At 40.8% G+C, this 22,873-nt stretch overlaps 1 protein-coding gene across 1 annotated transcript in view; it reads left to right on the forward strand.

Moving 5' to 3' along the window:
* AFF2 (ALF transcription elongation factor 2) overlaps positions 1 to 22,873 on the forward strand; it is a 301,401-nt gene that overhangs the window by 153,901 nt on the left and 124,627 nt on the right. The window contains exon 4 of the mRNA XM_063313787.1: positions 19,594 to 19,638. Coding sequence (XP_063169857.1) covers positions 19,594 to 19,638 — 45 coding nt within the window. The remainder of the gene's footprint in view (positions 1 to 19,593; positions 19,639 to 22,873) is intronic.

Here is a 22,873-nt window from a genome sequence, read left to right on the forward strand (position 1 = left end):
AGACAAAAGGGGATGAAACACTTTAAAGTCCAGAAAAATGGGATAACATTTGGAAGTAGCTTTACCAGATTCCTCCCTGATTGATTGATTGATTGATTGATCGATCATATGGCAGCACATCATACATATTAGAAATATATTTTTAAAAAGTGGGAATATAAAAATGTATATAGAAAATGAAAATTGGTCATAGGGCAAATATAACTTAAAAACAAACATTAAAATTACAAATATAGTCTTCTGCAGCACCATCAGGAAATCAGCAAAGTTCTCGTTGTAGGTTTTAGTCTTATATTCTTGTGTTATGAGTTTAACAGTTTGCCTGTCAGATGACATTTTTGTCATCGCATCCCTGATTCACTGGAGTATATGAAGGAGAAAGAAGTACAGTACAATTAGATTTGAAAGAGTCTGCCCTTACAGCCAATTTCAATCAAAGTAGTTTTAGCCTTCCTGCGGAGTTGATGTCCTGGTCTGGTCTATCTAGTGAGGTTGATACAGCTTCATCTACAATTTGGAGAAGGCCACCCATCCCCCAGGACATACAGTAACTGAAAGGCCAAGGTCAAGCATGACAGTAGTGCCTCAGGATATGACCTTGGGGACAAAAATCAAGGGCCTTACTCAGCAGAATGACTCTTTTGAAGAGTGCCAGTGTGATGAGTTGGCCAAAATGTTGGAACCAGGGCAGGGAGCATTGAAGTCCATCCCCAACAGTTCTAAAGTTCCATCCAAGAAAATTGATTCACAGCTCAACCACCAACCAGTATGCACAATATGTAGAGCTGAAATAAATCGAGCACAACAACCACGTCAAGCCTGAGAAATGGAATGGTGGTATTACAGGGCTGAACATCTGCAGTTTCCTCCTGGATCAGGGGAGCAAGTAATGACTTCCCCACTATTTTAAGAAGCAGTTAGCAAGAGGATCAAAGAAATCTCTGCTCTGAAAAACTCACTGATAAATATTCTGCTAAAGTACACCTATCCATTTTCCAAGATTAGGTAATGTAACCTTTTTTTTCTTTTTATAAACGTGGTTCATAAGCCCCAGTGAGAATCTGACCTTCTTGATTATAAGGAGCTCGTAGGAGCTTGAGACTGATATATTAACACCCTACAATATTGCAGAATATCTATAATTAACAACAAATGCTAACCTGAGAACTATCCATCTTAATAAGAGTAGGATAAATTAACCAGCTGCTACACCATCCTCTAGGGCAGCCTGTCTCAACCTTTTGACCCTGGAGGAACCCTTGAAATATTTTTCAGGCCTGTGGGAACCCTGCACATTCAGGCTCAAATATAGGTCAGAAGTTACAAAATTGTTACATTTGTTCCATGGGTAGGCCTGTTGTTGTTGTTTATTCGTTTAGTCGCTTCCGACTCTTCGTGACTTCATGGACCAGCCCACGCCAGAGCTTCCTGTCAGTCGTCAACACCCCCAGCTCCCCCAGGGACGAATCCATCACCCTATATCACGAATCTATATACAGGGTAGGCCCGTATATAGGCATTAACAGTGTTCTTAAACTTAAAGAATGCAACTCACCTCTTTAACGTGAAGTTGCCCAAATTTGAAATAATATTTTAAATAAATTCTGATCTCCCAGGGAACCCCTAGTGACCTCTTGTGGAACCCAAGGATGCCACGGAATCCTGGTTGAGAATCCCTGCTCTAGTCATCTAGAAAGTCTTTAGGTTTCTTCTGAAAGCCATGAAACTTTCACAGAGATGAAGGAGCTGATTCCAGAGTTATGGTTTCAGAATCAGTAGCCCACCAGCCTGCGAAATCGCAGAAGATTGCTACAAATTTTCAACAGTGTCCCTGTGCGATATTCCTAAGTCTTGTGTGAGACAAGTGAAACCTCATGAGACTTCAGGGAAGGTTCCATGAGATTTCAGTCCATTTTAAAATTGTATCGCTTTCGTTTAATTTTTACTACTGGAGTTTGAGGATCTTAGAGCCCCTTGAGTCGGACACGACTGGACTTAATGTCAAGGGAAACCTTTACCTTTACCTATATTGTGGGATGCAGTGGCACTGCGGGTTAAACTGCTGAGCTTGCTGATCGGAAGGTCGGCGGTTCGAATCCGCGTGACGGGGTGAGCTCCCGTTGCTAGTCCCAGCTCCTGCCAACCTAGCAGTTCGAAAACATGCAAATGTGAGTAGATTAATAGGTACCACTTCGGCGGGCAGGTAACGGCATTCCGTTCAGTCATGCCGGCCACATGACCACGGAAGTGTCTACGGACAAACGCCGGCTCTTCGGCCTTGAAACGGAGATGAGCACCGCCTCCTAGAGTCGGACAGGACTGGACTTAATGTCAAGGGAAACCTTTACCTTTACCTATATTGTATTCATATTTGTCACTTGTTCTTCTTTTTATGGGGATTTAACGTTTATTGGTATTGTATTAATTTTATTGTAAACCTCCCAGAGTTCCTCTTTTGGGGGAGATGGGCGGTAACAAAATTTGAATAATTAATAAGTAGATAAATAAATGTTGGCCCCCTCCTGTGCCCTGTTGCTGACTGCAGCCATAGATAATCTGGATCCCAACTGCTGTTTATGGCAACTCAGCCATCATGAACCATGTTTGTTTGTTTTATTTATTTTTATCCCGCCTTTATTATTTCTAAATTATTTCAAGGTGGTGAACATACCTAATACTCCTTCCTCCTCCTCTTTTCCCCACAACAGCAACCCTGTGAGGTGAGTTGGGCTGAGAGGGAGTGACTGGCCCCAGGTCACCCAGCTGGCTTTCACGCCTAAGGCGGGACTAGAACTCACAGGCTCCTGGTTTCTAGCTCAGCACCTTAACCACTAGGCCACAAAAAGGAAAGACTTGCCGTGTGAATCTTCATTAGTTAGTCAGGGCCATGAAATGGAGGAAAGGAGAGATTTTAAGTTTATTGTGGAGATAAAAATGCCCAAGGAATTCAGGGTAGATTGCTTAGAGCCATGAGGTGGTTGGCCCCACAAATGAGTTTTTTGACCCATAATAGGCTCAGGCTTGATTTAATAGGTCACATTTCACTGCCTTTATGGACATCCTTACATCTTCTTTGCGGGGTAATTATCTTTACACACATCTGATGTGGCAATGTAATTGACTCCTGCTTTTGTACTGTTATAGGTTAATGAACCAAACTGATGGAGAATTCTTTTGCTTGCTCTTTCTTTCTTTCTTTCTTTCTTTCTTTCTTTCTTTCTTTCTTTCTTTCTCTTTTTTTCCAGGCAACCCAAATAAAATGGTTCTCACTTGCGGCACTGGTTTTTTTTTTCCTCCTCAAATGGAAGCTCGGAGGATCAGGTCCTTGACTTCCGTAAATGCAAGCCACTAATTAGTAACTTGCCAATCTTTCAGCCTTGGTTACTTCAGGGGGCTGCAGTAAACAACACTGCAGAGAATTCTCAGAGCACCTGACTTTGGAAAATGGGAATCCATCTGTCCATGGATGGATGCCAGCACACAGTAGTTCTTCTGATCTAAGGCCAAGTAGCTGAGGCACAGGAGACACAAGGCAGGTCAAAACTGAGCTGATGCCACAAAATTAGTCTGCTAATATTCTAAAGTCCAAACATGCTGGATGGGGTTCAGCTGGGAGACCAACAGAGAAGAAGCTGCATGTTCCTTCTCTCCACAAAATACAATAGCCTGTCTCTCAGGCTATTTGTTCATTTAACAACAAATGGTTGTTAAATGAGGACTACCTATAATAAATAGCCAATTACTGCAGATGCAGATGACAGAGATTGTTTCAGGTGAAAGACACACTCAGTCATCTGCATCTGCAGTAATTGGCTATCTATTTCAGGTAGTCCTCTTTTAACAACCATTTGTTTAGTGACAGTTCAGATTTAGGACGGTGCTGAAAACACCAACTTACAAATGGTCCTCAGACTTAAGACTGTGCAGTGCCCCCACATGATCACAATTTGGCACTTGGCAACCGGTTCACATTTATGACCATCACAGCATCCTATGGTCACATGATCACCTTTTTTTATCTGCCTGGCCGGCTTCTGGCAAGCAAAATCATTGGGGAACCATGTGATTCACTTAACAACCATGTGGTTCGCTTAATGCCATGGTGATTTGCTTAACATCCACTGCAAAAAGGTTGTAAAAGCAGGTTGGATTTGCTTAATGACCGGTTTGCTTAGCAACCAAAATTCTGGTCCCGCTTGTGGTCGTTAAGCAAGGACTGCCTGCAGTCACGTTCAGGACTTTTATTTCTTTATTTGTGCACTGATGTGTAACATTTCTAACCTGCTGTTCATTGGTATATGATAACTGATAAACTTTTAAGAAACCTCAGTGTTCTCTCAACATCCTACTTCGGATTTGTGTAATGCTTCTGATGCAAAGGCCAAAAAATAAAACCTGCTTTAGTGTTCACATTGCACCTGATGGCAGCTTTTTAAAGCAAATGCTACATTTCCTAGGATTGCACAGCAGCTCCATTGGGCAGCTACAGGATCCTGGGAAAAATGCAGCTACTTTAAGAGTTGCAGACTAGTGTTAAGTAATGGCCTTGCACATTCCTGTAAGTCTGTGGGGAGACCAAGCAAGGAAGGAAAGAGGGCCCAGACATAAATAATCAAGAGATACTGTAGAAGGTGACTCCACTGACAGCTAATCCCATATGTAGCAACTCAGCCCAGGTGGGCAGAAACCTGGAAAAAAACATTTCAGATCATTGAGACTTTGCCTTAATGACCTCACTATAAATGAAGCTGGGAAATTCCTGTGACAGTTTGCAAAGTTCTGTATTTTCCCCAGAATAGCTCTGAGTGACTGTGTGCCATCAAGTTGACCATGCAAGTAGATTTTCTTTATGACAATCCATCCCCAACCTGGTCCTTCAGGTCTTCCAACTGTACACCCATCACCACTGCAACTGAGTCCCACCCCCTTGCTGCTGGTCCTCCTTTTCTTCTCTTCCCTTTCACCTTTCCCAGCATTATGGACTTCTCAAGGGAGTTGGGTTTTTGCATTGATTGATTGATTGATTGATTGATTGATTGATTGATTGATTGAATGTGATCAAGTCATTGTGAACTCCTAGCAATCACACAGTTAGATTTTCTCTAGGAGGATCTGTCCCTAACCTGGTCTTCCAGGTCTTCCAAGGGTGTCCCCATCACTGCTGTAACTGAGTCCCTCCACCTTTCTACTGGTCGTCCTCTTCTTTTCTTTTCTTCCACCTTTCCCAGCATTAGAACTTCTGCAGAGAACTAGGTCTTCGCATCATGTGTCTAAAGTACGTTAATTTGAGCCTGGTCATTGGTGGGTCAAGAGAGACCTCTGGGTAGATTTATTCAATGATCCGTTTGCTAGTTCTCTTGCTGTCCACAGTATTCTCAGGAATCTTCTCCAAAATTGAAGTTGAAAAGGGTCAAGACTCTTCCTGCTCCTTCAAAGTCCAAGAGTAACTCTAGCCTTCCTGAAATCTGGGCACTTCTTGCTTCCTTGATCTTGCCCAGCCACATGGGGCTTGACTACTCTAAACCAACTTTAATCTGGAGTGCTATTCTGCTCTCCTTTCTAGTCTGTTTCTTGGAGACCGGGATGACCAATTTTGTGCATGGCTGCATTTGATTTTTAAATTGTGCAGTGAAAGAAATGCCAATGAAGGCAAGACAAAAAACAGAATTTGATTCCATTTAAATTTAATGAAAAATTAAATTAAATGTGGCTGTTCCTGTATCTTTAATAATTTTCCTTGCCCTGTCACATAAAAAAATTCAATTCAGCTGCAACTTTTCAAGGAACTTATTGAAGAGGGGAGTTCTGCAGGGCGCTCTGATTTCTAATTGGGGGGTCTTAGCTGAGATATTAGCTTAAGTGCAGAACATGGATTGTTATTTTAAATAGCACATGGACCAGGGTTTTAATATTGGCATGCTACAAAGGACTACCATGCAACTAAGTTTCAGGATTTTTCTGCATTCTGATTTAGAAACTCCACAGTATTTTAAAGTGCCATTTCTATTACACATTTTTTTTAGCTAGCTTAGTTTAAGGAATATGTTTAGCATAAAATTTATTAGTGACATGCCCTTTAATTTAGCCTGTCTAATTGATGCTAATTTAGTTAGATTGCATTAAATTATACCCTTTAATGTAGCCATGCGTGGGTCAAGAAATCCATTCCACCAGGTTAGATAATTTTTCATGCAGCTGAACAGTAAAAAAATATGGGAAAAAATGCAATCAGTTTCCAAAATAATAGTTTTCGCAGATATTACTGTCAGGGAGAAATGTTCTCTCTCCCCCTTCCACCCCCCAACCTGAGTGCTCTCATTTCTGAGACATGCAGAATTCACCTTTCATCTTATCTATCTTTGAAACAAAGACAAAGGTTAGGGAATTAATGTTTTCAGTCTTAAATAAAGAGGAATCATTAAGAGAGATCCTAACTCCAGGGTTCAGTCTACGTTTATCACATTGGAAGAAGTGATAAAAGTGAAAAATATGCTCTATCTCATTCTCTCTCAGCTTTATCTTAACTTCTGGCCCATTAGAATTAGTTTGGTGCAAATGGTTAGTCTGGAAAATAATTGATTTGGTTGCAATGTAATATAAAAAAACACTTTAGTATAGGCAACATTTTAAAAAGTCATCTCTAATGACAGTAATTTTAAAAGTCACAATTTACAATGAAGTTGGTTGATTGGATTCTACTATCTGCCTTGGATCCTGTTTTAATTTTTAGGTTGAAAATAACACAATTGTTGGTGCTAAACTAGTTCCTAAAACACTTTTACTATGCCCCTGTTGTTTAAACATGTTTGTGACTGAGTGGCTTCAGCTTCTGGTGGTTTCTGGCTTCTATTTCATTACTATTTACCCCATAGCTGCTGCTTTCTTATCTTGGTCATCTTGGTTCTGCTATGTCAACCAATCAAGGATAGTATTGTCCTGTGTACATGGCCACAGATCATGCAAAGATATTGGATGACATGATTGAGATAAACTTGAGATTTACACATCCCTAGCTTTGTGGAAACAGGTGGAAATCAAGTGAGTTTATTTTTTTCAAAGTCATAGTGTATGAAGGGGCAGGCATTAGGTTTTATCATGCTGCCAAATGTGGTGATCCAAGAACATCCTGGCAAATAACCTGGGCTAGTTTTTCTTTGTCTCTGAGCTTCTACAAGCATCGCCTTCTGCTTCAAGCTATGGAATCCAGTTAGGGACAATAATCCTCTCTTTCTGAATTGTTCTTTCACTGTTTGGTTTGAAATAATGTGAGCTCCTTCTGAAAATTCTATTGATGTTTCACCTTCAGAATGATCCAAACTCCTCCAGTGAATTACCCTCGGATTAGTGATGCATTTAGCCCCGTGGATCTAAAATGAGGTAGAAACTGCATGGAGACCATCAATTCCCCAGTCTTTGGCTTTCTCTGTTTTGTCTGCTACCTTGACTTAGAAGAAGTCATTTTCTAGGAGACTGCTTTTACATACTGTAGGTAGAAGATTGAACAGTTTTACAGGGCCTCAATGTTCTTTTTTTAAAAAATCAAAGGAGCTTGTTGTTGTTATTTTCCTGTAAACTCTGTGATGTAGTAACCTAGAATCAAAAGGAAAAGATAGTGGAGATTTACAAGTTTAATCTCATTGAACAAGAATGATAACTCTGGAAATGCTAAGTGCATATTCTGAGCACTCCTCAGAAAGGATGGAATCACCAAACCAAGAAGAGAAATTCATCTTCACTTGGCCCAAAATCAGAGGCTTCTTTGTGTTTCCCCTGTTTTATTTAGAGGGAGGGGGGGGAAAACAAGCAAATATTAGTCTGATAGCTTGCAGATGACCTAGTGTGTTTTTGTTTGTTTGCTCTTTATTTTATTGCAAATAACCAGGAATCTTGTTGTTTAAATTCCTGTACAGTTCCTCCTTCTCTTCAGGACGAATTCAAACATATCAGCAAGTTCTTCAAGGTGGGGAGGTTGCCCTGATATTACCTTTGTGCCTTACAATTGCTTTATGACACCTCAAAGGTAGTTTCAAGCCATTTATGAACTTGCAGAGCAGTGACAGCTGCTTCATGACTGAATTCATTTGCCAAAGCATCCAGGATTCCTGGTTGCCAAGGACTTTGTTTAGGATGTCTGCAATGTCTGCAGCTAGACAAGCCAATTCCTCTTCTTCCTCTCAGATTGAAGGAAGAAAGTGGGGCTTTAAATGCTCGTATTTTCATTGAGGTAAGGTTGACTGTTTACATTCCTTTATGAACCTAGATCTGGAGCCCTGGGCCTATATCCATAGGAGTCAAGGATCAGCATTTGATTAACTAGGCACCTGAGAAGTCTTAGGAAGCCAAAACCTATGTGCACGATGATACCAAATGAGTTGGGAACTCTCACAGACATGTGCTGGGCCAAGATTTGTGGTTTTTGTGGGGGTCTTAAAGGTGATGTTGCATGCATTCTTTCTTTTACTGCACTAAACCTATTTTAGGGCTTCTGTCTCAACTTCCATGCCTTAAAATGATAGGAAACCATACCAGCTTTGGAACTTTGTTTGTTTATTTATTTATTTAACAGATTTATGAGGCCGCCCAACTCACACACGCTGATTATGATCAGACAACTACCAGAATGAAAGGAAATTCACATGCTGTGTATCATCTAGGGCTGTCCAACTCTGGACAACAGAGAATGCATTGGCTGCCAGTTATCCAAACTCCCCATCATGATGTTCTCTCCTGTAATGCATTACCTTTGCTCTTCTCCAAAATTGTTTCCTACAGAAACAACGCAGTCTCTAAACTTTCATCTCCAAGCTTCTCACGAATTTGAGGATGCATAATGGCAACTTCCAAGGCTCTATAGAAAGTTCAGCTCTGTTTTATTTTCCTTAAGGCTTAAAAAGGAAAAGAAAAAAAAAAAGGACTAGGGATAAAATAGACGTTGCAAGGAAAAGACTTCAGTATTGTAGCAATTAAGAACACAAGTGTTCTGAGATGACGACCTTGTCTTTTGACTAGACTGATAAAGTGTGTTTGAGCAGGAAGCATTGACCTCTCTACATGAAGAGGAGATTGCCCTGCATCTCAGGTTCTCTAAATCTTCGCCCAGAGGCATGATTACCTCTTGACAATAGAGGAGGCAGATGAGAGGGAGGGAAGGTGTCAGAATCTGCCAACAGGGTGTATTCCAACCCAGGCAGATTGGGAATAAAATGTATGCAAAGCGGTGTGGAAATGAGAGCAACTGAAAGGCATTCCAGTAGCACCATGACACGCTCACCAACACACAAGCACAATAGGGGACCTTGCCATATCATCAGAACTTGCTTTGCTGGGCAACATCTGTCCTTCAGACAAAAATGTATCAGCTCTTCTAAGTGCTGTAAGTAGGTTCAAGAAGTGGGTTGAGCTCAGCATTGATTTCAGTTTGTTTCTTTTTTCAAGTTCATGGTGGTAAAACCTGTTCGGTGCCCTTTCTTTTTTATTACTTCACACTGCTCATTCCATTGTCCCTTTATTTTTAAAAAACAGATTGCTAGTAATATCGCTACCAGTAATTATGGCTGACATGATGACTACCAATGATTCTTAGCCATAATGTTATATATTGATGTATTAATAGTGCGTTAGTATTATTGCTAAATATTGCTAATATTGATGTAGCGCAGAGATTACTCAGAGACTGTTTTGCATGCCATGACATTTGATTCAACCATTTCTTTTTGCCTCCTTGGCAGTCATGGCGGCTGAGAATGACACTCCCAGCTTAATCTCCCCCCACTCCCACCCAGGCTGGGCTTGATAACTGGGTCCCCCAAGTCACCAACCATTCTTCAGTCTGTGGCTCTTGGTGTCAACAGCCCGGCTTCTTTTTGCTCTTAATTGCAAGCAGATTCCTCACAGAGATGAAACAGTGATTTAGGGATAGGTTGTGGTGTAAACCCGGATTGTACCTGGCAGGAAAAACCACAGCAGTACCCCCAATTTGGTTGGGGCATCTGAGAGAACACAGCCAGCCAGTTTCACAAAATTTCAGTTCACGGTATTTAGCCTTTGGTTATGTGTAAAAGCCTTTCCTATAATCCCAGAATGAGTTAGATCTGTTCCCAATCAAAAAAAATTAGCCAATTGTTAAATGAAGCCGGATAGAGGAGGGTTAATGGAATAATCAGGTGCTCTTTCTTACCTCATTTCTGAGAGGGGGGGAACCAAAGTAAAAATGGGGACCCTGATATTCATAGTCAAGAAATTGTTTTAGTTTTAATGGGATTTTATTAGAATTTTATCGTATATTTATTTGAATTTTTATTGTATATTTATTCTATATTGTAAACCGCCCAGAGTCCCTCCGGTCAGAGGAGATGGGCGGTGACAAATTTGATAAATAAATAAATAAATATCTGATCTTCCTTCTCTATTGTCCTGTACTGGCAGCATCAGGGAAAACTAGCTGTGATTTCAATCATTAGATAAGCTCAACGTGCATTTTAAAAAATCCAGTGCCCTGTGTGTTAATTCAAGAAGACAACCCAGAGCTTAACATTTCATCTGATCACTCTGGGAGGCCTCTGGGAGTGCTGATGGGTTAAAGCACATTAAACAGCTAAACACTATAGAGAGAGAATGTATACAGGTAGTCCTCGACTTACAACCACAAGTGGGACCGGAATTTCTATCGCTAAGGAAGGTGGTCGTTAAGTGAGACACACCCAATTTTACGACCTTTTTGCCATGGTCAATAAGTGAATCACACAGTTCCCCATTGATTTTGCTTGTTGGAAGCCGGCTGGAAAGGTCTCAAATGGCGATCCCGTGACCCTGGGACGCTGCAACTATTGTAAATACATGCCAGTTGCCAAGCGCCTGAATTTTGATCCTGTGACCACAGGGGTGCTGCAATGGCAAGGACCAGTCATAAGTCACTTTTTTCAGCACCGTCATAACTTTGAACGGTTGCTAAATGAATGGTTGTAAGTCGAGGACTACCTGTAGTTAGGAGCCATTTTTCACAACGGGATTCCAAGGACAGACTCATCAGAAGCTAACCACTAAGTAAATGGAATACACCTTTGTACCTGCATTGCCAAGGAGAGGGGAAATCACCTCTCTGGACTGAGTGCAGATATAGACTCAGTAACATTCAGACCCACAATCCCAGTGTGTCCCGCCTTCCCTCAGGCTCCTACTGGATTGAAGCCAAACACTCTCCACTTGCCAAGCGCACGGCCTCCATTCATTTTTACTCAACAGTCCTGTGCTTTTCCTTTTCTAGGAAAATAAGTCTTTTTGCAATCAGTAGGAGTTAATTTATAAGCAAAAACAGGGAGGGGTGCGTGGAATGGGGATGGCAGCGTCCCCTTTCTACCTAATGACACAGAAGTACGGGCGTGAAAATAATAGTGACTGATTGTGTCTAATTAACAGCTGTTTCTCCAAACGGTGCTTTCTTTTTTCAGCCTCCCCCTCCTGCAACATCTTTGGCAGATTAGCACACGCACGCCAGGCACATATGTGCACGCACGCACGTACAGCAGAATTTGTTTGTCTGTATTTTTCACGAGGATCGGAAGCGAAAGTCACTCGGTGGGGATACGGAAGGGAAGTAAGAGAGCAATTGCCCCTCTCTCTAGTTGCCTTTTGTGAGAATGGGACCATCTTCCTCTGTAACACTTGGCTGGTCATATTTTGAAATGTCCTCCAGACCAGTCAGTTTCTCATCCCATCTGAGAGATGCTGTGCTTTGCATGGCAATTAGGCTTTTCTTTGCTTCGTCTCCCGAGCTATTTGCAGAAGCTTCCTGCAGCAGGCTCAAATACTAGAGGCTATTGCTGCAGTGCCAGCAAAAGTGGGAGGTCCTCTTCCCAGGCTAAACAATTCAGTGATTACCTAGGAAAACTGAACAAGAAAATGCTGGTTTGTGTCTCCGGCTGAATGGGTTCTTCAGCCACCCTCTTCTTCATCATCCCGGAGGAACCGGGGGGCTGCCGCCCACATTGAACTGAATAAATGGGCTGGTTCCTGTGACGCAAGGTCCGTGATGTATAGACTAGGCCCAGTGTTTGGGAAGATGTTCACATTTTGGATATAGGTCAATATGGGACAAAGTCTATAAAAGCTGAAAGAAGCAAATCCATGGGAAAACAGGGTGTGTCCAAGGAAGCAAAACTTTTCCTGTTTTACTGACTCGTGTGGGGATGTGCAGAATGGAACTGTTTAGCCCTTCAGTGTGAGGGAGTAAGGACATACCCTCTTGAAGTAAACATTAAAGCATCACTACATAATGGATTGATTGCCCACCATTGCCAAGGCACTTATTCAGAATAAGGGCAGTCCTTCCTTCTTCCCTCCCTCCCTCCCTCCCTCTAATTGGCTTTCACAATGACATCATACTGATTGGCTTTTGGGTGATGCAATGTTTTCATATTAACTATGAGATCCCTGATTGGTTGGGACCATTCCAGGCTTGTCTAAGAGTACGTTCATGTGCTTGTATGTGTGTATAATAGCTTGGACTTATTTGGTGCAGTATAGTTGCAAACTTTTTTTTTTCCCCTTGCTTTTGGGTCCATCTTGACTCCTCGTGACTGCCTGGACAAGTCCCTGCAGTTTTCTTGGCAAGATTTTCAGAAGTGGCTTGCCATTGCCTCCCTCCTAGGGCTGAGAGAGAGGGACTGGCCTGAGGTCACCCAGCTGGCTTCATGCCTAAGGTGGGACTAGAACTCCCAGTCTCCTGGTTTCTAGCCTGGTGCCTTCACCACTACACCAAACTGACCTGATGCCTTAACCACTACAGAAAACATTATTTTAAGGTGTACTTATTTTATGTTAGAAGATTTATAGCCTGCTCCAATCTGAACAAACTCCATTCTAACGAACAAAGTTATAATGAGAACAGGATGCTAAAAATTGTATCTACCTATAAAATCAAGAAAAGAAATTTGACATATCAGAAGTGTCATTCTGCTAAGGTAACTTAAGGGCCATGCTCCTGCTTGAACAAGGCTGCCTTGACTATTTTCCAAAAGGCCTATAGAGTAATAGCAGTCCATAAAATTGCAAATGAACGTTCTTTTAAAAAGTCTAATTCTTCTCAACAGCTGATGGGACCAGATATATTATGCATATAACTATGTTATCTGGCTGTGACATGAAATTAAGTTGCAGAGATTCATCAGTTGGGAAGGAAATATTTCTCTTATCAGACATGACAATTTTTTCTCCTTTCCGCTAATTAAATAAACTCATTCTTCTCTTATTCTCCTGATACATGTTTTTTTTACTTCATTGTTATCAGCTTACTCCTGAGTTTTTTTAAAGCATTTACCAGTAATATGCAAATCATTCATATAGTTGCAAACCATTTTGGTGCAGAGTTCTGGAGAAAGAGAAATCGAGCTTTTTTTTGTTACTAAAGGATACCTGATTCTTTCTCTTCCTCCATCTTCTGAAAAAGCACTGACCGTGTGACCAGGTTTCAGTGGGTACAAATATCCACGGGTGAATGAGGGCATGTTCACATTCCATCGAAAGTGGCTACATAAAAATTGACATGAACAAAGATCTGAGAAAAATGTCAAATGAACAAGGGATTAGCTCTAAGAATGTGAAAAGGAAGCATCAGACATTTCTTTTCCCCTAGCCTTTATAATGAAAATATTATCCCTTCTGCCCCTTTGGTTGACCTTAAACTCAACTGTTGGGTGAACCCAACTTCTGAAATGAAGGAATTTAGTGGTTTGATGGAATTGTTTGCTGTTACAAGGTTTGTACGTACCAAGTTCATCTACCTGTTGTATCTCGCAACAAACGATTGGGAGTCTGGTCCCCTCTTGTAGCTGAGATGATGATTCAGCTCCCACCCAGAGAAATCCCCTCTTTTCCTCATTAACTACATTCCAGTGTTCCTAGCAGCCATCTCCTAGCACCCGTTGCTAGTGTTTCTTCTTCCCAACATTCCATACCTTTGGATCACTCCCGACTAATGGCCCTTCATGCCATTAACCATCCAATAAATTTCAGATTAGGAGGGGAACTGATTATGAACAGCAACATGGAGGCTACCTTGAAATAGTCATGGCATCATGGAAGCATATGTCCAACACAATAATGATTGTGTTGACCTTATGGATAGCTAAATAGGGGATCTTGGTTAAATTGATGGCAATGCAATGTAAACATGTTCTTTGGGCTAATGAATGTGCTTCTCCATTTCCTTATAAGATAGATAGATAGATAGATAGATAGATAGATAGATAGATAGATAGATAGATAGATAGATAGATAGATAGATATTATTCAGTGGTCTTATGAGAAATATGTTATTACTGTTCAGAACAAATGAGCTACTTAAAAACTTGCCTACTGACTTTTGAGACCTTATCTGCAAGGTCCATTGACATCTGGAGTTTAAACAGAGTCCCGTCCTGTGGCTTTCCTAAAGAATCATGCTTGGTTCATGTCAGTCCACATGAATGAAAACTGAATCATCAGCAAAGACATCTATTCAGGATTTATCTCCAGTATTCTCTGCCACCCGATACGACCATGTCTCTTGTTGTCTGTTCTTGATGGGGTCCAACAGCAGGTCAACCTTCTCAGTTAAAAGAAGGATCAGTAACAAGGGAAAGGAAATTAATGGGAGCCATATTCTGCCGATCTCTCTGACAGTAAGGGATGTTTATGGTCAGCATTTAAAGGAAGTGCTAGTTATGCTGTCCATAGAAATTCAGTCTTCAACTTTCTGCCCTGGGATGCCAAAAATACCCGAGCAGGAAATGCTAAAGGAAGTTAAACTACGAATGATAATTTCAGTGACTGTGTGGTGGAATGGATTAATGCGTGGTGAAACACCTCTGGGGGCATGGGGGAGAAACATCTGTCGGTGTTGACAGATGAAAAAGGTCACCAGTGAAGCAGCGTCAGATAGTGTCAGCCCTATTTTTAAAAAACAAAAAATTAAAATCTGAATTAGATGATAGATGGGGGCAAAAGAAGAAAGGAGAAAAGCTTGCTTCCACACGTTCAGAGGTAAGCCGATTTAAATCCCTTCCAAAAAGATAAGATGATCAGAATCCAAATTCCCCCCACCCCAGTTCTCATTGTATACACACTGAACTGAAATTAACAAGATTTTAAGGAGAGTAATAATTTATAGTCTGAACTCCCATATATGCTAAGTTAGGACTCCATAATCAATAGCAATATGGGATCAAGGATCTGCCACTGGCATGCATTTATACATTTGGCGTGCTAAATTTTAGCATGAGATAGACAGAAAGTTTAAAGCCTTCAAGGCTAGCCAACTTTAAAAGAACATAAGCTTTCATGAGCAGCTGTATTATGTCCTAATAAAGTTGGTTAGACTTGAAGAGGCTACCAGACTTTATGTTCATTTTGTTGCCATAGACTAATATGGCTCTCCCTCATCTCCAAAATGTAGAATGAGGTCATCTGAATGCATTCACTTTAGGTCCTGCTTTCGAGAGACAGCTGATTCTATCAGCCAGGTGTCCTGCTTTGAGGAGTCAACCTCCAGGATCAGCTCTTGTGGTTGACCCAAGCAATATTGTTTGTGCAGTAGGATAGTTAGTTTGTACTCTTAATGGTGTGGACTGGCCCGAGCCCCAAGCGATTTACTAAATCACGTCTTCAATAGCCAATCTGACTGAACCAAAATGGGATATTCCTCAGTGTTGAAACTCTGAATACTAATTTGCATCCCTAGGCTCCACTTCCATTATATGTTGTGAAAGGGGAGCTCCTTGAGTCTGCTGCCTTTACTTAATCAATGTTTCCTGCACTGTTTGAAGAACAAGGAAAGCATTAGCTATTTAAGTTAAAAATGAACAATTTCTACATGCTTTTTTATCATTGCCCTGGATAGTAGGATGCCTATTTCTGTTATAATCTAAGTCAATCTATAGCAGATGATTGGAAGTGGAAGACAAATTTGTTAGATCTGAATTTTTAGTTGAATTTTTTCAGTTCACTCTTGTCAGCTCAAAAACTGGAAGGCACTTGGATATCAAAATCCTCAGTTTCAGAATTTTACATTCTGAAGTTTTGTGGTTAAGGTGCCAGGCTAGAAACCAGGAGACCATGAGTTCTAGTCCTGCCTTGGGCACAAAGCCAGCTGGGTGACCTTGGGCCAGTCAATCTCTCTCAGCCCTGGGAAGCAGGCTGCAAGGGCAAACCTCCAAGATCTGAAAATCTTGCCAAGAAAACTGCAGGGACTTGTCCAGGCAGTCACCAGGAGTCAATACGGACTGGAAGACACCAAAATAAACAAACAAACAAACAAACCCTAAATCAAGTCTTAGTGATAAGGGAACAGAACTCTAATTCCTGGTCTTCGTAATAGCCTGAGCTGCTCTGGGATATCTCTGTAACAACTGGCTACTTTTTTACAGTCTGTTTTTTAAAGTTTTCCCCCCAAAAAATTCAGAGGTGTTCCAGCTGAAGTCCTCTTATGATATAAATGGGGACTTGAAAACAGATCAGTCTCTGGACAACCCAACAATTGGAAAGCTTTCTAATAGAGCCGCAAAGGGCTTTTGCAATCTTAGATTTGTCACAGTTGCATGTCTGTTGCACACGCCTTGCCTGTGCCAAAAAAAGAGAACTGCTTGGCAATCTGTCCTCAATAAATTTTGGAAAGAATTGCCAGATTTCCTTTGGCTGGCCCAGCAAGAGTCAGACAAGGGACTCCTGAATGAGTACTGCTGTTTCTTTTCGGGATGGATAGTTCAGGAATGCAGCGAACACCAAGGATTTCTTTCACACCAGAAACAAATATGACTCTTTCATTTCTCTCCCTGCTTAAACACATCTGCTCCAGACTGGAGCTTACATGTCTCGGAGAGATAGATAACGGAGCAATAAAAGGGTGCTTCCCCTGTAAGATGCCGTGAGAGTGCCTCATTTCACTTGACTTAGATGGAAGGCTTTGCATGGATCAATTATGTACATATTTGTTCTTCTTTGGAGTGGTCAGCATTCTTTGGAGCTCTCTGGGAATGCTGGTATCTTGCAAAGGTATGGAAGAAGCAGTCAGCACAAATTTTCCTGCATTTATGTACAAGAAAGCAAGCCCATCTCACTGTAAACAATGAAAAGGTGAGGGCATAGGAATTAAATACGATCAAAGTCTTGGCCCACATTTTTGTCCAACGAGCCAACCTCTCCTTTGCTGGCCATTGTTTCAGGAAAGAACCAAGTAGTCATTTTGGAAGGATCCTGAATATTAAGTGTTAATGGCAACACCGTTATATTGAATTCTTGACCTATCAGATGGACATTATGTGATGGGCAGCCCTCAAAAAAAAAAAAAGGAAGTTTATCTTCCCTTCATTTTGAAATGCAAGCTGAATAAAAAGCTTCCAATATAAGAGTCTAATAACAGTCCTTCTAATGTGGATGGGATATATATTTTGGTAGTAAATGAATAAAATATCTAGATTTTATTGCCATGTGTTTTAAAGTAAAACTAGATGCCCTCCATTGACCTTACAGTTCTGCAAGAGGGAAGGGAAACCCACATAAAAGCTATCAAGAAACATTTCTCAACAGGCAAATTAATTGGTTGTTACTGTATTTGAATGAAGTGATTGTCAAATAAAGCATACCATGACAGTTTATAGTGTCACTTAGAGGCATAGAATTATTGGCTTGTTATTGGATAAAAACAAAAGCAAACACTTTGCATTAAGAAGTTTTAATGTGTTTAAAATCCTCATTAGGGATTTATGAATGTTCTTGCTCAGCAGAATGTCTCATTAATAAGAAACTGAGCCGTTTCTTCTGTGATGCAGTTCCAGTGGGGGTGGGGTTGTTGTTTATGATTGCATGCATATTGGGTTGTGTGTCTGTCTGTCTGTCCATCTGTGCACATGCTTTAATTTTCTGTTTTACTTCCATTAGACCTTGCATTTGAACTTGGACTGCATGCTGTCAGAGTAGCATTTCATTTATGAGTTTTAAAAATCAACTGGGGAGTCATTTATATTAGAATCAGTATCTTTCCTCTTCGCTTTTTGGTGAGTGAATAAGAAGTATGGGGTGAAAGCACTACAGATCTAAAGATCTTTTCAAATCCTGGAAGGCCAGAAACCTCACCAGTAAATATATCTACCAGCATCTCTTGACAACCATAGTTACAGTGGCTTAATTATAAATGTAACCAAAGGGGATGTAGTAAAATCCAGGGGATACGCTGAGTTCGGTGGCTTTTGAAGTTGCACATTGTAGCAGAAAGGACTTCAATTCATTTTATAGCTTTACCCCAGGGCAATTAATGTAGCCACACCACTATCAGTAACAAGAATCATTGTTGTAAAGTGATTTTTCTCATGCACATGGCTTCCATTGGTAAAAGTCAATTTGGAATGTTGGAAATTATATTTGTCCAAAGTGTTCCATTCACAAGGGTTCCATCAATTCCACTTTCTCCCCCAGGATCCTTTAACAAAACCTCTAAATTTCTTTCAAATATAAAAAAGATCTGTCAATCTTGGAAAATGATTATGAGAAGCAGATGAGAAAACTCCCACCCATCGAAATTGGCCAAATTCAGTAGGTACACCTATTCCTTGTCTAAACAAGAGTTTATGAGTAGAAAAAAAAGAAGGGGGACCCCTAATTCCCCACCATAAAAGTGGGTTAATGTTCATGGTTTCAAAGACAGACTTTTTAAAGGCAAAATACCCAAAGCCACCAACTTCAATGGATGCTTCTGTTGGATTCATTTTCTCCCACATTTTAATAAACCCTGAAGTTCTTTCTGTCCCAAACTTGCAAATTGTGGTAAATTCTGCCCCAGATTTGCAAATTATAGTAAATTCTCTGCAAAAAGAGACCTGGGGAAGATTCTTCACCCATTGATTTAATTTTAAAATAAACCTTAAAGCTCCCCCAGGTATGTCTTTAGCTATATTTGGCACAGAGTTCAAACATAGATGGATTTCAGTCTTATGTTCCAAAGACAGTTCTTACTTTCTTAAATAGAGCTCAAAGTAAGTTTTCTGGGTCAGATAAACTGCTTTGGGGTTCCTAGGAGGGGTGGATGATCCATATGCTATTACTGGCCCATCAACTGGAGCAAGGTATAAGTTATTCAACAGCCCTGTTAATTCATCTCTCCCTTAGCTGTAGCTTAACTCCTTCTCTGTATCCTGTACCACTCTTAAAAGCTGTTTGTATGTTGTCTTATCAAACATAACAAATACATTCAGACTGCAACTAGTGTAACAGGCCTATCAGCTCATGAGTCCCATCTTCCTCCCCTTGAACAGTGGTTTTGAGCTGTTGATTTTTAGGTATGGAGATCTGGACTTTGGATTTGTTTGCTCATGTATACCACCAGCAATCATATAGATGGGGCTGCCTATAAGTACAGCTAATTAATTAATAACTAAGGAAGGCTGCCATAAACAAATTGAATATAACGTGACCTTCCTCATGGATAAAGTGAAAAGTGATGCTTTGTGCTTCGTATCATTTTAAAATGTGATATGTAACCTGTTGATTCTACCTGTCTTTCATTGATCCAGTGATCAAAGAAGTTCCCTTTTAGACTGACTACATATTTCATTCTCCCTCTTTTAGGTTAGCCTTCCCAATGATTCCAACTGTGTGGAGGAAATATTACGGGTAAGTTGAATGCTTTTTTTCTTGATTGCATTGTAGAGCCTCCATGGTATGCTAAATAGAGTGTTCAGCATAGATCTGTAATGATATGGTCAAATCTCTGTTTATCTATGGGACTTATCAGGTGATTTCAAGCCAACTGTTCTACATCAGCTGGAGTAAGAGTGTGTATTGAGCTCTGTGGAAGCACAGAAAAATAAAATCAATTCTATCCATTAGGAAAGCAAATTCATGTTTTGAGTGGTGACCCTTCAACAGCCAGAACAGTAACATCCATAACTCCTTAGAGACATATCAAGAAACTGGGTGAAACCAGACATTTGCAAAACAGCAACCAAAAAATGTTAAGGGTTACAACTTGTGTCCTCTTCCAAAAGCCACTTCAACTGAGTAACGTCAAAGATCCTAAAATGGAGATTGAAAGAAAGGCCCAGAAAGAGGAAAGGGAAAGTGAATAGTGTATTCTGAAGGATGTCCTTATTGGCGGATCAGAAGTATTCCATATTTGATACAGCTTTCAGTTCTAGAATGTATTCCGTTCTATTACAACAAAATGGTATCGGTCAGGTTAACCTTATCCATAGGTTCTCACAAATTTCTGTCAAGGCCATCTTCCTTACTTTCTACACAGAATCTCAAATAGATATTCTGCCAAAGACAAGTCTCTGAGTCACTAACTTGGTGAATGTTCAGTGTTGCAGATCAAGTCTCTGTAGTTTCTTCAGCTGATAGAGTGTTGTTGGAGCTCAACCTGTGAGGAACGGCAAACAACCCTTCCCCTTTAGAGGTTGCCATGATGTCTTCACTGAAGACCCAACTGCTATGCAGCAGTGGTTTGAAGCAGGGATTCTTCACCTATGCTCAAGATCTCCACATGGACTGGAACCCTGATCTTTGTGGGTTCCAGCTTTGTGTACACAAAGTCTTCCTGCTGTAGGCAATTCCAAAGTATCAATGATTGTCTGTTCATGGAAGCTGCATCACCACATCTCCTTATTCACTGAGATCCATATATAAAACTCTCTTCTGAATAGGGTTATGTTGATGCCAAAAACAGCTTTTTGATGCAGTGCAGAAGATCAATGGGGGAGGGCCACCTTCTCTAACCTAGGGTACACCAGAGGCATTAGGACTGCCCTTGACCCATGTTGGTTGGGAATTCTGAGGGTTGCTGTTGTAATACCATATATCTATGGGATGCCAGACCAGGGCAGGCTCTGATAAGTAGGGCTTCTATCCTCAGTGGGAAGAAAGAATCTAAATTTGAGATGGAGCATGACAGCTCTAATATGTAAGGTCCCAATAGATACCCATTCCAAGAAAAATGTTCTTCTAGTTAGGAATATCCATTCCATCATTCCAGCCAAATAGTTGGACAGGTGCAGTATTAATTAAAAGCTTCATATTCCCAAGCAAAACAGAACCCTGCTTATAATTAGAATAAAATGACGAGAATTAAATGAACAAAACTCTGTAATTTATTCTCTCTTCTCCCCTCCTGATGATTAGCTTCAATCTAATGACATTGGAGAATATGTAAATTGATCAGCAGGTGAAAATGCCCTTGACTGAGAAAATTATATGCAATATTACCTTTCCTCTACAATTTGAAAAGCTCTAATTGACTTAATACGTACCAGCTCTAGTTGAGGTGACTTGTCCACAAAGCAAAATTAGCCTCCTAATAGACTTGTCCCTGGGACCCCACCCTCCAGGAATCCCCATTAATTGTTTCTTTTCATGGGGGTGCAGATGCATCCAGTAGTCCACAAAGAGTTTCAAAATTTGCACGTGCTACTTTTGCTGGGAAGAGTTTGGGGAGGGTTGGGGGAAAAGGATACAATCTGAATTTCAAATGGCTTTTCAGACATCATTGCACAGATGAATAGCAAGCTGGCCAGTATAGTAAATCATATGAGTCTGTCAAATATAGGAACACCTTGGGAAGGGTATGATGTCAAATACCAGTAACTTAGCAACCCAGCCCTTTGCTGCCTGAAGGATGAGGAACAACAAGCACTTTTCAACAGAAGAGTTTATCAATCAACTGTTATGTTAGGAGCAGCCAGGGTAGAATCAGGGATCTTTTCAGCTTTGCAACGCTGGCTTATGTGGTCTGTATCCGAGAGCCTCTGGACTGTTCCATGCCACTGATCCCACCTCAACTGGAAGAACTCTAGAGACTCAAGGTCAGGACGGGACTTGGCACATTCAGTGTGCATCCTTCCTTATTCAGTTGCTCGTGAAGGCCCCAAATTGCCTAAAGAAGGGGATTTAGGGGCAGATGTTATAATTAACCCTAGCTAGTAAAAGCAGGATTCAAAAGGAGTCAGATCTCCAGTTTGTGAAAGCAAGTTCTTACAAGGTCATAAGCAAACAGCCTGATCACCCTTTTCTCTTACCAAGGCACAGAAGGAAGCCAACTTTCCCACCTAAAAGGCAACTTTCCCACCTAAAAGGGAGTGGATTGAAATCCTTGACGCCACAAGGCAGAAGAAGGTGGACCTTGATTTCATTATAAATAGGGCTTGCATTTAATACACAGCACTCACTAGAATTATTTTGCAGCGGCTTCATTAGCTTTCCTACAGTAAATCTACTTATCAAAAACTTTTGTATCCTTGGGTGCCTGTTTATCTGTTCCCAGGACAGATTTCTTGGTGAAGGTTGCCCCAGTTGGAAACTTCAGGGTCCCAAACAAAAAGATGTAGCACATCAACATCAATGTTCTCAGGAACTGGTCCACCTGATAGCTACATGGGGGGTGGATTTGTATATATATATATACACACATACACACACACATTTTTCTTATGAGCTGGTACCTTATTGCCAAGCAAATATTTTAGCATCAGAATGGCAGAAACAAATCCCCATTCATCCTTGTTGTCATGAAAATGATGCAGCTTAAATGTAACATCCATCAAACACACTCCAAGTGTGGGTTTTGAAAGGAAGTTTGCAAGTGCTCTGTTGAGCCATCACATGCCTGTTAATGCCTCTACTGACTAAGTCACCAGCTGTAAAGAACCTCTCAAACCTTCTCCTCTGTGTGAGAGATTTACTTATTTTATTTATTTATTTATCATATTTTTATTACTTCCCATCTCCCCCACACAGGGAGTCTTCATCTTCCAGAGACTGGTCCCTTCTGAGGAACCCTTTCCTTTTTTTCTGAAAGGGACCCTTTGTTCCTCCAGACCATGTTCACCATGGCTGCAGAGGAACTGAAACACTC

This window comes from Candoia aspera, chromosome 12, assembly GCF_035149785.1.
Source record: "Candoia aspera isolate rCanAsp1 chromosome 12, rCanAsp1.hap2, whole genome shotgun sequence".
NCBI classification, from domain to species: Eukaryota; Metazoa; Chordata; class Lepidosauria; order Squamata; family Boidae; genus Candoia; species Candoia aspera.